Below are 14,380 nucleotides of genomic sequence, written 5' to 3' on the forward strand. Positions count from 1 at the left end.
AACTAATAACTTAATTTATCTGCTCTCTTTGGACGTCAGTGCCATTACACGAGTCATTGTCAATGGTGTGACACAAAATGTTCCTTCCTTTTTATCCCTTTAGCATATTTGCTTGAGTAAGGAGTGACTGAGCTGGTTGTGTACTATTTTACAACCCAAATATGAATAATTACATTATTAATGCCTTGGTTTCTGGCCTATGTTTTCAGCTATGAAGCAAGGCAGCAAGTGTGCCAACTATGGAACTTGTTCTAAGTTATGGATTGGGATAAAAGGGCAGATTAGTAAGGGTGGCACTTTGTGGCTGTTCGCTACAAGCTGCCTGAATAGGAGGAAGTGCAAGGGGTCTTTTACAGGCGGCTTGAAGCAGCCTTAAAGTCACAGGCCCTGGTTCTTGTGGGAGATTTTAACTACCCAGACATCTGCTGGAGAAGCAACCCAGCAAAGCACAAACAGTCCAGGAGGTTCCTGGAAAGCATTGATGACAACTTCCTGTCACAAGTAGTGGAAGATCCCACAAGGAATAGTGTGCTGTATCCAGTTCTGGGCTCCTCAGTACAAGAGGGACATGGAGCTCCTGGAGTGAGTCCAGCAGAGGGCTACAAAGTTGATCAAGGAACTGGAGCAGGTCTCTTACAAGGAAAGGCTGAGGTAGCTGGGCCTGTTCATCCTCAAGAAGACAAATGAGAGGGGACCTCATTGATGTCTACAAGTATCTGAGCAGAGGGTGTCAAGAAGATGGAGCCAGGCTCTTCTTGATAGTGCCAAGCAATAAGTAGAGGCAATGGGCAGAAACTGACACACAGGAGTAGGAGGAAAAATTTTTTTACCATGTGGGTGACTGAGCACTAGAACAGATTGTCCAGAGAGATTGTGGAGTCTTCCTCACGAGAGATATCTGAGAACTGTCTGGACACAATTCTGTGCCATGTGCTCTGGTACAACATTGCTTGAGCAGGGAGGTTGGACCAGGTGAACAACTGTGATCCCTTCCAACCTGACCTGTGACTCAGTGAAAAGCTTAGCAAATTAAAGGAACAATGAAAAAAATTTAAATACTATGAGAGAAAATGTTATAAAATTGTAACTAAGGAAGATGTAATATTTACACAAATTAACATCTTGTTTGCATTCTGCATCTATGCATGTGAATGAAGTTTTGATAAGCCAACAGAATTCCAAAGGACTGGGCCTTCTGGTACTTACGGAAGTTTGACTCTATCTTAGCATCTGAATTTTTTTTCCCTTAACATTTTTGTAAGATAATTATAAGCAACAAATAACTAATAGGTGTGGTTTTCATTTTGTTTCTAAGATTTTTGTACTTCAACATTTCTAAAAGACAAATATGACTGAAAAAAAAACTGTAGCAATACATAATATCAATAAATAAGTGTTACTTTTGAGAGGAAAAGCAATCTATTATTAGTTTGGAACATGTGCAGATTTGAACAAAGTCTTTTCTCAGATCCTTGTAGAGAATGTATATCTGCACACATCTGAATCAGCAAACCAAGCATCAACAATCTTAGGGACAAGTGAGCCTGAAAGGTTTGAAAGGCAAAACCAAGCAAAATCCATAATGGCCAGTGAAGGGACAGCTAAAAAACCAGCTCACTCTAATTTAAGCTGCAGATTCTGTAAAGTGTTGCAATGGTGTGTAACTCCGTGCAGCTACTTTGCCTTGGTGAAGTTATTAGCATGGAGCTGCTGTTTTCTGTATTGATCTCTTGAAATGGTTAGATTTTCTTTTCAAGGCTTTACTTTTTGTTTTGCACCCATGTATTACTTCCTACTCTATCACACATATCATAAGTAGCCATTATGTGGTGATCTCATTGATTAAAATAACTTTATCTTCTAGAAACAAAACAAACGTCTTATGGATAGTTTTTGTTAAAAAAAAAGGGCTTCTATACTTAGATGGGTAGACTTGTTTCTAAAATATGATCAGCAATTATTTTGCCTCCAATGGTGAATCTCATTGCTTTTCCAATTTGCTGTAGTAATTTATTATAATTTTTGTAAAAGTTTTAACAAACACGATCCTACAGTGCCCTTGCTCTGTGTATTTTATATAAAAAAATTGCATTGGATCGAGTGCTCAAAAGATTAATTCAGTATGTGTTGTGCAGTGGAAGATCTACAGGTCAAAATCTAAAACAATACAGTGCTTTACAAAGTCAGTTTTATGGATATATCTCTGATACTGCTACCTGTTTAGGGTGACAATTATCTGAAATTAGTTATATCTCAAAGCTACTAAGCACATGAAGTGAGACTATTAGTTTATTCACTTAAATTAAGGAAAGCTATGACTTCTGTAAGTTATATAGGTATACTGTGCACTTGAAAATTGATTCCAAAATAGCTGAGAAATAAAAACATTGCAACAAAATAATGGTTATCTGCAAAATGTTTTGGTTTTCCTCTAAGGTTGACCACTGTACTTGAGATGCATTTTTAATTTTTACACCCTATTTCAACAGAAAATCAATGGTTATGTCATTTTGCAGTTGTTAGGTCACAAAGGGTTGAAATCACTCACTCTAGGCTTTGGGAAGAAAGTCCAGCACACAAGGCATGCAACGGTTAAGTAAAGTGCAAGTATTCCAAGGACCTAATCAAGAGCATGTGTTAGATTGCCTCATCTGGTGCTTGTGATGTTGGTACCACTGTGAAAACAGTCATTGTATGGTTAGAGACTTTTTCCCTCATTTCTGTCCCGTGCAGCCTGTTCAGCACCCCAGCTTTCACCTCCTTGAAGAATGAGTGTCCTTATCCTGTGGAAGAGGCTGGCTAAAGACTTGCCTCATGCTTCCTGTCAAAACTGAGCAGCCATGCAAAATACAAAGCCAGAGTTATGGGAAGGAAATTGATGATTCTGAACGCTGGGAATAAGACTGTCCCCTGAAAGCTGACTGTATGTGTGAAAGAGTGAGGAAGGGTGTGTTAACCTAACCATCTACTCGCAGTCTGTTTGTATCCTTGACCCCTTTGCATCCCTTCCAGTGTGAGATATTCCATGCCTCTGTTTTTGAAAGCCTATAGGGTTGTAGCTGTTATGCAAAGCCAGAATGCTACAGAAAGCTCTTACAAGAAGCTTTAAGCTTAAGGAGATGACCATAATCTCCCATGCTACTGTGAAGTGTCCCTATTCCTGTAGCTATCAGCCAGGAGTAAGCCTTCCTGAGGGTTAGTTAAGTAGGATGTGACTCAAGTTCAGGGAAAAGGGTAGTCAGAGCTCTGAGCTGTGTGTGGTTAGGGTTTGTATAATTAGGAAATACAGATGATTTGCTTTATTACTGTCATGAATCAGCCTTTCACATTTGCTTGATTAGCTTGAATAGGTCGGCATGGTCTGTTCTGAGCTAGGGACGGTTTTGTCTCTAATATGGCAGCATTTCTGACTAGTGCTTCATCCCATAAAGTTTTTTTGTTTTCTAAAAATATCTTCATTTGTAAGAGAAAATGTTCATCTTGGTGTTAACAATGGCAGCACATCATGCTATTTATATAAATGACATTGGCTGTGTATGCCAGCTTGAAGCATGTATTTTGATGCATGATTAGCACAAAGGCTGATATTATGGAAAGTTGCTAAATCAGGAGTGGAATCAGAATTAATTTGGTTTGGTTTGAGTTTGTCATTAAGTAAAGTATTATTCTCAATATAAGTGTCAAACCAAAGCAAAGGAAAAAATACAATAGAATTATTTGCTACATCTTTCATTGTAGTGAGAGGGAATCTTTTATGCTTAAAAAAACCTGTGTGCAAAAATCCAACACAGTCTTGTTTCTTTTTTTGATTTTTCCTTACTGCCCACTGCAGTCTAGGAGAGGGTGTTGAGATGGCATCAAGCTCTAGGAGTACTTCATGCTTCAGCATTTCTCCATCAGATGGGGGGTTCACCCATTTTGGGATCACCCTAAGAAACTTCCAGCAGTTAACTTATACTTCAAAAGTTTTATTGCATTAAAAAAGAGAGAACTGGGAAGACAAATAACTGCATAATATAACGTTGTGTCACTTGCATTCTTCATCAGAAACAACACTCTTAAACTTGATTTACAGGGGCAAAGGACAAAAATAACAAATGACTAGGAACAAATTTCTTGACAAAGATTCTTTCCTTTTGGCCAGGGTAGTACTATCCAGAGAGCTTCTCAACATGCTGTATGTATTTTCCCCTCAAGTCTTCCCAAATATTTTCTGAAGACAAAAAGAAAAACCTATTTCCAGTTGTCTTGCAGGCACCTGTGCAGTGACAAATAGAAGACATTTTAATCATGGTTATGTGCTTTCTGTGTTTTACCAAGTACTGTCATGCACCAAGGAACAACTGGGCAGTTCCATGTTTTATGTGAAGTCTTTGGAAAAAAGCAGGATTCAAACTTTGATCTGCTCCTTAAATCCAGGCTGGAAACAAAAAAAATTATACAGCTGCTCATGGCCAGTTTCTGTGTTCTCCTGTAATTGGACTAACTTCACAGACTAAGAGAATTTGGTAGTTAGTAGAGGAAGATCTGTAACTTTGAGAGTGTCATGAGAATTGATTGTAAAAGTGACATCAAGGATGTTTACTGGTTTTAACTGTGTTTGCCTGGGGATTTACCTTGTAAATAAGTTAATTGAAAAAGTATTTTTATTCATACATACACTCAACAAAAATTTATATTATATTTTAAATTTTATGTTATATTGATACATATGCAGACTGTATGTACATGCTTTTAAAATAGTAATTTCTTCATTATTTTCACAGCAAACCCAAGGAACCAATGTTCAGTGCAGGTAGGAACTTTTAAAATTTTTAAGCAGATAGTAACTGTGATTGGGTTCCCCCACTTCTGTGCATGCCAAGAAATTGGTATTGGGAATCTAAACATGATACTTACAGGCTGCTACTGATATATTGTTAAAAGTTGATCAGTTCACTCTAGATTTTATTGATGCAATAGATTTATTTTACAGTTCAGATTCTTTGTAAGAAGACAAGGACAAAAAAGACCATGTCTTCTTACTCTGCATATGTGTTCTCTTTCAAAGCAGTATTAAGGTTTTGGTAATTAAAGCAGTGCCAAGTTCCAGCATGATGCTATAATGTTAATCATAAAATGGTGCCCTCTGAAGATTGTAATGTAATTTGTCAAATTACAAAAAAAAGGTGGTTTGTTACTACAGTTTTGGTAATCTGTGTTTAATTTGAACAGTACTTCAATTTTTTCCAACTTAGGTATTATCCCTGCTCAAAGATTTTGAAAGTGAAATAGTAGGTGTAAGTGAAAGCAATATTTGTCCTTGTTATTAAACAGTTAAAAATTTTGAAGAGTCTCAATAAAAATATGAAGCTGAGTAGTGTATATAACAGTTATATTTGTTCTGAAAAGTCAACTACAACTAAAATAAAGATTTCTTTTAGATAAAATAGAGAAGGGAAAAAACCATGTTGATTTATCAGATGTATTATTTTTATGCACAGTTCTGTGATAGTAATCATTCATTAAACTGAAAAAGTTGGAGATCTTTTGTTTACTGCATGGATTGCTCAGCATCCAACAAAGCTTTTAAGCCATATTTTGAGGTTTAATGTAACTGATTTTTAAGTTATAATACATAAAATTAAATAAGCACTTTAGTCTCTTGTGACAATATAGTCAGGGTTCATGTTCCTTCCATGAAAACTGATGGTTTAGAAAAAGAAAACTTCTGATTTGCACAGAATATGCTTTCCTTGCCTAATATTTCTCCTTCCCTTACACCATGTAAAAAAGGTGTTTGTAATATTTTTTCTTCTGCCACTTTTCCCATAGATAAAAGTCAGTAATTAAACAGATGTGACACTACATTGATGTCCTTCTCACCTAGACAAAATTCCTACTGAAATGAAAGTTTTTTCTAAGGTTATACTTGGTATTTTACTTACGTATATGGTTGCATAATGGAGTTCAAGCCAGTGTTTTAATGGTAGAACCAAACAGAAGCCCCTAACTGAGGGAAGAGGTTTAGAAGGTAATTACCCAGTGTATGGCTCAGTGTTTTGTCAAGCCCCAGGTTAGCCTGCAGCAGACTAAGACTGGACAGACTGTAGAGCAGGTATTTAGAGAGTTATTGTATTCAAACACATCTTTATCTAGCCCTTCTGTCTCTGTCTCTGTAATCACAAGGGAAGCGCCGTGTGACACACTGCAAAGGTAGGCTTCACTTCCAAAACCTCATAGCTCTCGAAGCAAAATGGCTCTGGTGGGATAAAAGATCAATATATATACAGCTGTTTTCTAACTTGTGTGCATTTTGCAATGTTAAAACTTTTCTAGTTCTTTTGAGTGAAACAAAAATGCTATACCATTTATTATATGATCTACTGAATTATAACCCTCAGGTGCACTTTAATCATAATAACGGGTTATAATTTACATTCCTATGGACTTAGTCCTAAGAATTTGAATTAGAAAATAAATGTTGAGAGAGCTATATGGCAACACGTGGATGTTCACTGTGTTTGAAATGGCATTCTGCACTTCTGCTGAAGTTCGTATAGAATTTGCCCCTTTGTTGGCTGTTTTGCTGTTAGCCTAACATGATCATAGAAGCCTTTGTTTTTTCTTGCTTTTTCTTATTGAGTAGATTGTAGATTTTTCTGAATCTTAAATAAGCAGACCTAGGCCTACAACTAATTTCTTGTTGCTTTTTGCTTAGTGTCATAAAGCAGTGTTACATTTGATAAACATACCATGTTGGTGTCTAAAGCTCTAGTTAAGTTGTAGTGTAAATATGCTCATTTTTGATGCATGTTTATATCTGTGATCTTATCACAGATTTATCTGCTTTTTAGAAATAGCTATATCTTAACAGTTTTTCCACTAATCAGTGTCTTTCAGCTTTGCAATAAATGTGAATTTCACAAAGCAAAAAATGTTTGTTCTCAAAGCAAAGTCTATTAGAGAGTCTCTACCTCTTTGTATTTTTTGTACAAATTTATACCTGCAATCAGTGGTGGTCTCCTTTGCAGGTCCCACTGACATTGATGTCCTTCTTATTTCTGCTCATTAACTGTTCATTTATGCAACAACAATATCAAATTTACAAAACCGCAGATGTAAAAGATACATTTGTCTAAAAGTTTCACTGTTGGTCTGTCTTTGTAGTTTGATGGTTGTCTGTCTTTACATCTATATCTTTACATTTAGTACTCTGCTGTCGTATAAACTTACTTAAGAAAAGTAGGAAAAAGTGGAGATTGATTGTGTAGGTAACATATTTGGGTTAGGAACAAAAACTAGTAGAGATGGAATATTACCAGAAGTTAGAAATAAGTACACAATATGACCTCTATGCCTGACTGACCTAATCAGCCTAAGTTTCTCCTTACAGTTGGGAGAGAGACATACACACATTCTGAGGGCTGATTACTTGTTGTAATATACTTGATATAGTTTACTGGTTAGTATATACTGTCCTAGTCTGGTGTGACTTGGTCAAATGCTCCCACTGTAGATGGCTAAATGCAAGTTTTATGAGTCCCATAAGCTTCAGGTGAGAAAAGCAGCTTGGTGAATTAAACTTTGGTTCATTCACAGCCTTTGATAAGTACAGCCAGTAGTTGTCATTGCTGAAAATCTGTTTACTTCCAGTGCACCAGCATCAGCAGTGTTGGCACGTGTTTGAAGCTCATTAAATAGATGCTGCATGCGCATACAAATAGTGCTGTAATGCTTTGCTATTTAATGCTCTACCCTCTATTTTATTTTCCAATACAGATATATTGGAGCAGATTTTTAAAACAATTCCAATATTCTATCATTTTAACAGACATCTTGAAGTTCCAACCTTCTGTCACCATTACTTCATCATTATTATCTCTTCTTTTTAGCATTAAGTTTTCTGTTGCTTTCATTTTATGTATGCATTCTGTAAATGTAGCTAGAGAGACCTAACTGTAACTTTACTGTGACAGGTCAGGTAGATCTCTTTCCCATATGACTTAGTCTAAAGGCAAAATACACATCTAGAGCATTGCTATGATGTTTATTTGTTCAATCAATAATTCTTATTAATTTAGACAGGATTTGTAGCATATGCATATTTCCAATTAAAATAAAGCCTTAGCTTTCAAATTTTAAAAATAGTGGTATATTTGTAATGATACTTTAAAATTGGTAGCATAATTTAACAGTCCTAAATTGTATAATTTTTTTTTCATTTACATGATTTTTGTTACTTTTGCCCTTCCATTTCCTCTGTGCCCACGATTATTCTGTCTAGTAACTCTACAGATGTCACTGACTCCAAAACTGCTTGATTCGCATGCGAACAAGGCTGAACCCCTTGATCTGCCGATGGAGCAGCAAGAGCCAGCACGGTCTGAATCTGGACAAACTTCATCAGAAGTTCACAGGACACCCACTTTGGCCTTGCCACTTCCCAAAAGTCCTAGTCAGACCTTCATGGCATTTCCCAGATCTCCTAGTTTTATAAGCCCCATGAAGTCCCCAAGTCAGTACTTCCAGATCTGTTATTAATCTCTGCTTCTCTGCCCCAAAAATATTTCTTATCAATTCAACACATTACTTATAGTATTTTCTTCTAGAAATGTTTACTTCTGTCAGCCAATTGAGTTTTTGTAGCTTCTCTCCTGTATGTCGTTTTCCTTTCTTTTAATGTGCTGTCAATGTTGTCATTCTTTTTTCAATGTTTAGTAATTCTTAAAGCACATATCTTTTCTGCATGTACATCAGCATGATTCCTCTTACTAATTGTTTGTGTTCCTTATTTCGAATGTATCTCTAACACTGTATCAAGTGTAAAGCATATCTTTACACTGGGATGCAAAGAATGCGACTGAGTGTTGGAAAATAATTTAGATGCTGATGCTCAACTGTAAACATTGATTAAAAAATAAAATTAATTTTAAGTGGCATTTGTGCGTTAATTGTAATCTTTGATGTATTTCCCTCCATTTTTTAATATTTAAAAACCATAATATTGTAACATTTTTTTAAAAATTCAATTTCAGACCTTTCTGTTTTGTAGCTCTTCATGACATTGTTTAGTTTTAATTCTGCTACTCAGAATATTTAGAGGAAGAAGGGACTTCATATGTTTTTTAAAAATTCTGCTTAGTGATTATGATTTAGAAAAAAAAAAAAAACCTGCTAAATTTCTAAGTTTGAGATTGCATGTCATTTTATAATTGTAATGCACCAAACTGTTATATGGGAAGGGATGGAGGAGCACTGGAATTCTCCCCAATGGCTTTTTTGTGTAACATTAAACATTTCTGACCTTTTGTAGAGGAAGGATACGTAAAAATGTTTCTTCGTGGACGTCCTGTTACCATGTACATGCCCAAAGAGCAAGTGGAATCTTACAATTTGGAAGCAAAAGTAGAACTACCAGCCAAGAGGCTTAAACTGGAATGGGTGTATCCTTTCTGTGCTGGAGGACTACTGGAAATCAATCATTCCATAATGATTTGGGTTAAATAACTTCTTGAGATAAAGTATAGCAGGATTAAGGTCGTAGGGTTCATTTAATTGGTGAAGTGCCATTCCATTGAAAATAGGTGTCAATTTCTTGAGGCTGCTGTTCTTCACCTTGTAAAGTACAGGCTAGCAGCTTAAGAAAGATTTTGCTAAATGTTGCCTGAAGGTTAAGTCTGAAGCATTCTAATTAGCCAAAGATTAAACTAGGCATATCATAAGAATGTAGTGAGCTTGGATTATTAATTACAGTATGCATAAAACAAGCTCAGGTTTTTTTCTAGTTCTTAGCAGTAATTTATCATTTTTAACTGTTTTATAAAATATACACCATTGTCCTTAAGAGGATGGTACATTTAACCAGAATAAGCCCTGAATTGAGAAGTGCTCCGCAACTGATACATGCTTAGCCATAACATTTATAAAATATAATATATAAAATAATATTTGGATTTGTGTCTTAAGGGGGCTTAAACACCATAAATATCGAATGACCGGATTTTTCCACTGACTTCTATGAGTGGACATAATTGCAGAAACCTAACTTGAAAGAAATCAGTGTTTCATTACATACAAAAGTTTTCCTATTTCACGTTTAAGTAGAATGATAGAATATATTCTTTATTTTTAAAAAGACATTTCACTTTTATATAATCTTAGTATATATAATGGATGATTCAAGATAAATATAAACACAAGAAGATCTGAGTTTATTTGTAATATCCATTATCTTTAGAGAGGTGATGTCTTCATAAGGTTTTCTCTTAAAAGAAAAATCTCTTCTGATTGCAGTGAAAATAGGAAATTACTTTGACTTCATAAAAGAAGACAGACTGCATATAGTCTTTTTCAAAGTTGTATAAATAGAACTGCATGTGGTTTCAGAACGTTCAGAGTTTCCAAAAGTCCCTTTGTATTCACAAGAGATTAATGACAGATTTAGTAACCATTCTTATTATTCCTATTGCAGCTGAGGCTGTATGTTCTATCCCATTCTGCTGGAACTGCATAGATAGTGCATTCACAAAGAAGTGAAGATGTGTTAAAAAGACAAAAAATCCATAAAATTAATAAAACAGGTGAGATTACAGTGATAAACGCTGCTTGCAGCATTTTGCCATCTAGTTGTAGAGGTTCTCACCATTTATCACAACAGAACTGAATGATTTCTTTTGCAGTTGTAAGGGGCTCCTGGCTCAGGGGGCCTGAGGATGAAAAGGAGGAAGTGTTAGAAAGCTTGCTGAAACAACAGAACACCCAAACATGAAACAAAGCAGAATGTCATTAGCAACATGTAGGTGGAACCTGATGTCAATATTTCAGACTATTATAAGAAATTATAATTAGAGTAGGTCATGATTTCAGTCTCATTAGTTTCTCACTTAAGCTTATTTAAATTACTGAATATTTGCCAGATGGAATATTACTTTTAGTGTGAATATTCATATGTTCTTCCAGGTGTGTGTCTGTATACCCAGCAGAATCCTGTCCAAGGTTGTCTAGGAATAGAAGAGGTGTGAATTAATAAAACAATCTAACTAACCCTAGATGGTTATTCTAAATGGAACTAAGGAGGAGGTAGTTTTTTCAAAATTCTCTGCTAGCTTCTTCTGTTTCTAATTTATTTGCAATTAATTCCAATCATGATACCCATACTTAATATTTATAGCAATGATTAGGTATATGTAAGGTTCAGAAAGACAATTAAAAAATAATTTAAAACAAAGAGGGAGAAGGTAATGCCCACTTGACAACTGTAAACTGTAATGAGGGGAAGAGAAATTGTGAGCAGGAGCATAAGATTATTTAAGAAGAAAGAGAAATACAGCAGAAAACCAAGAAATATTGCAGGTATTCATTCCAGTTGAGTTGGAGAAGTTGCACTGTTTGATTGCAGGGTAACGGAACTGGAATAGGAAAAAACATCTTTGTAATAAATAAATTAGTCCAGTTGTGGGAGTACAGCCAGAAATGCTCTATAATGTAAGAATGGGGATAGGGAAACAAGATATTGGAGGTGGCGTGGACAAATGGAAAGGAAAGCAGAGTATGATGAGAAACAGCAGGAAGAAAATCTAATGTGTACAGATTTCAGGGCATACCAGAACCATAAAGGGTTATTACCATTATATTAGCAGCTGTCTGGGTAAGCTGAAAAAGGTTCACACCTTTGATATATTATCATATATATTAGGACATGAAGAAATAAAACCACTGAGTGATGAAGTGTGAGGGGGGCTGGAGCAGAAATGCAAAATCCAAGTGAGAAATCAGGACATCAGGGTGGGAGCAGTGGCCTGCCCAGATCCATTTATGAGCAACTCACTTGGCAAGCAGGAGGTTTGAAACAAAAACTGCAGGCCAATTGAAAAGAAAAGGTCAAGGTAACACACCCTGAAATGCCAACTCACCAAATCCAAGTTGAAGACACCGAGTGTGGGAAACAGTGAGGAGAAGGAGGGATCAACCCCAGGAGTTTGCATTTGAGAAAAAAGGCTGATAGAAAGAAATGGAGTGTTTGACAACAGCAGTCATGTGAAGGGTTGAATGCAGCATTGTTCCCCACAGGAAGAATAGTAAAGAAAGGAGATTTTCCCTAAAGAATGTAGTCTTGGCTATTTTTGTGCACTGAGATTTGTTCCTTATGCATGTCTGTGTAATGTTTTTCACTTTTTTTAGAAATTCAATTCCTTACACTAACTTCAGCTGCTGGTTCACTATAAATTTGATTATATGTTGTTGAACTAGGGAAATCTTCTGTTGGCTTCAATTCATAATGCTATCTGGCCTTAGAGAGAGAAAAATAAATTTCAACAAATAAATAATTGTCCAGAAATCTAGAGTAGTAACACCAACCATCACAGACAGATTCAAATTGATAGTAAATTCTTTTTAACTGAAGATATTGATTGTTTCAATGTCATTGCACTTTAATATCTCAAAAAACTTTGGCTGAGATATTTCAGTTTATGAAACTAAAAGCTCTATTTCCGAATTCACGCGTTAATAATTGAGTATGCAGCACTAGTTCTATTGCACTTATATGAAAAAATCAACAAGCTGTTTCTTCTAAAATAGGTATTTATATAGGATAACTATTGACCTTATTACTTCAACAATGTTAACATTGCTATTTTAGTTTGAGTGGCTTATAATTGACCAACCAGAATAGTGCACAAGTATCTTGTTTAGATCATGTAATTGGGGTTTCATTATCTGCCCATATATTTTTCACAGCCAGTTCCTCCATACTGACTGCATTAGAATGCACTTCTGTTTTGCCAAGATTCTGCTAATGCTGTTTCTTTCTGTTCCCATCAAAAATAAGAAAGCCAAAATAGTTGTAGTCCCTACTGACTCTTCAGAAGAATAAAACTACAAAATTTGGCTGATTTAACATTCAGTCTAAATGAGATTATTATTTCACTCATTTCATTGAATTAATTTTATATTCGTATTGATATGACTACCATCAGAACTGGGCCACTGCCTTTTAAATACTACAAAAATAAACTGGAATGGATGATGTAACCCTTTTATGGTTTTTATCCATCTGGCTGGTCATGTCCACGTTAATGAAATTAATCAACCTACACACAGGATAATGCAATCAATCCTTGTGTAAATGCAGGGAGATGTGCTGAATGACTTATTAGTGTTTCTATCAAGTCTAATTTTTTATTTTAATTAGTCAAGCAGTGTAAATAGTAAATACACCTGGGACAAAACTAGTATTGCCTTTGTCTGGTACTTAGCAAATTCTAGAGGATGCTAAAGGAATAGTACATCTGCAAATTCCCCTATTCTTTGCTATGTATTTTCTGTAGGATATGTAGGTTTTAAAGTCTGTGAAGTGCTTCAACTCTCTACTGTAGTAAGGGAAAGAGTTCTGAAGGTTGTCAAGTAATAAAGCTGTGCTCAAGCCAAGAGGTGGAGACTCTAGGACAGAGACTACAGACTACAAGGACAGGGAATCTTTTTTTTTTCTTGTTTTTAACATTCTTCATCAGTAGATGATGTTATTGCAGCTTGACCAACACTCTAGCTATGGCTATAGGGGCCGGGACTGCCGCAGCAATCTCTATCTCCTGCCGACGGGCGAGACCGTGTACTTCATCGCGTCTGTAGTTGTGTTGTTCAATGTTGAGGAGCAGCTTCAGAGACATTACACTGGTCATAATGATGATGTGAAGTGGTAAGTCATCTAATAACAGTTCTTTTTTTCTTCATAAATCAATATTTGAGATAGATCCACTCATTTTCCTTACTCTTCTTTTAGGATGGTTGAGCATTATCTTCTTCTTTAGAATCTTCTCCTTGCTTTTTAAAAGTAGGATTGAATTAATGCCTTTCAGCAGGGCTTGGGTGCCCTGTACAGTTCCTTTAGGTTCAATCTAACCAGCAAAATAGTAATTTCTTCACCTGTGGCCTTCCTGGTAGTCTTCAGGCATGCCGACTCCATAGCAGATAGCCTGTAAACTAGACCTGGTTTGTTTGCTGCCATGCCCACATGCCAGATTGGGCTTCAAAGTGATTTAAGTGTGTTGAAGATCAGAGGATACTAGATACCAGCAAATATCAGAATCATTAAACTGAAATCTAAATAAACATATGGTTTATCTTGATGGTATCAGTCTGCTTGTACAGTGTAGCTGAAAGAGAGCACCTGGATTATCTGATGGGTGAAATGAGTTTGACATCCCTTCTTTAGATTAGGCATTATGAAACACTCATTGTCCCTCAAAGCCAAAAATAGGCCTAATATCCAAATCTGCTTGAATTGTGAGCATGTTTCATAAATTGAATTATGTGTATAATCTGGTTGTTTTACAAGGAGATTTTTAACTTGGACCTGTTCCATCTCATTTCCTTCTTTCAAATTTTCTGTCTCTAGGTA

The 14,380-nt window shown here is 35.8% G+C and overlaps 1 protein-coding gene across 7 annotated transcripts in view; it reads left to right on the forward strand.

The window, feature by feature from the left end:
• The window catches only part of EML1 (EMAP like 1), a 120,499-nt gene that overhangs the window by 85,312 nt on the left and 20,807 nt on the right, over positions 1-14,380 (forward strand). For 4 of the 7 annotated variants that reach the window (XM_041476229.1, XM_041476227.1, XM_041476230.1 and 1 more), the window contains 4 exons: positions 4,767-4,795; positions 6,169-6,195; positions 9,296-9,425; positions 13,529-13,678. In XM_041476229.1, coding sequence (XP_041332163.1) covers positions 4,767-4,795; positions 6,169-6,195; positions 9,296-9,425; positions 13,529-13,678 — 336 coding nt within the window. The remainder of the gene's footprint in view (positions 1-4,766; positions 4,796-6,168; positions 6,196-9,295; positions 9,426-13,528; positions 13,679-14,380) is intronic. The other 3 variants (XM_041476228.1, XM_041476231.1, XM_041476233.1) reach the window with 1 other exon arrangement.

Source organism: Pyrgilauda ruficollis, unplaced genomic scaffold (assembly GCF_017590135.1).
Source record: "Pyrgilauda ruficollis isolate IOZ18807 unplaced genomic scaffold, ASM1759013v1 scaffold38, whole genome shotgun sequence".
In the NCBI taxonomy this organism is placed as follows: domain Eukaryota; kingdom Metazoa; phylum Chordata; class Aves; order Passeriformes; family Passeridae; genus Pyrgilauda; species Pyrgilauda ruficollis.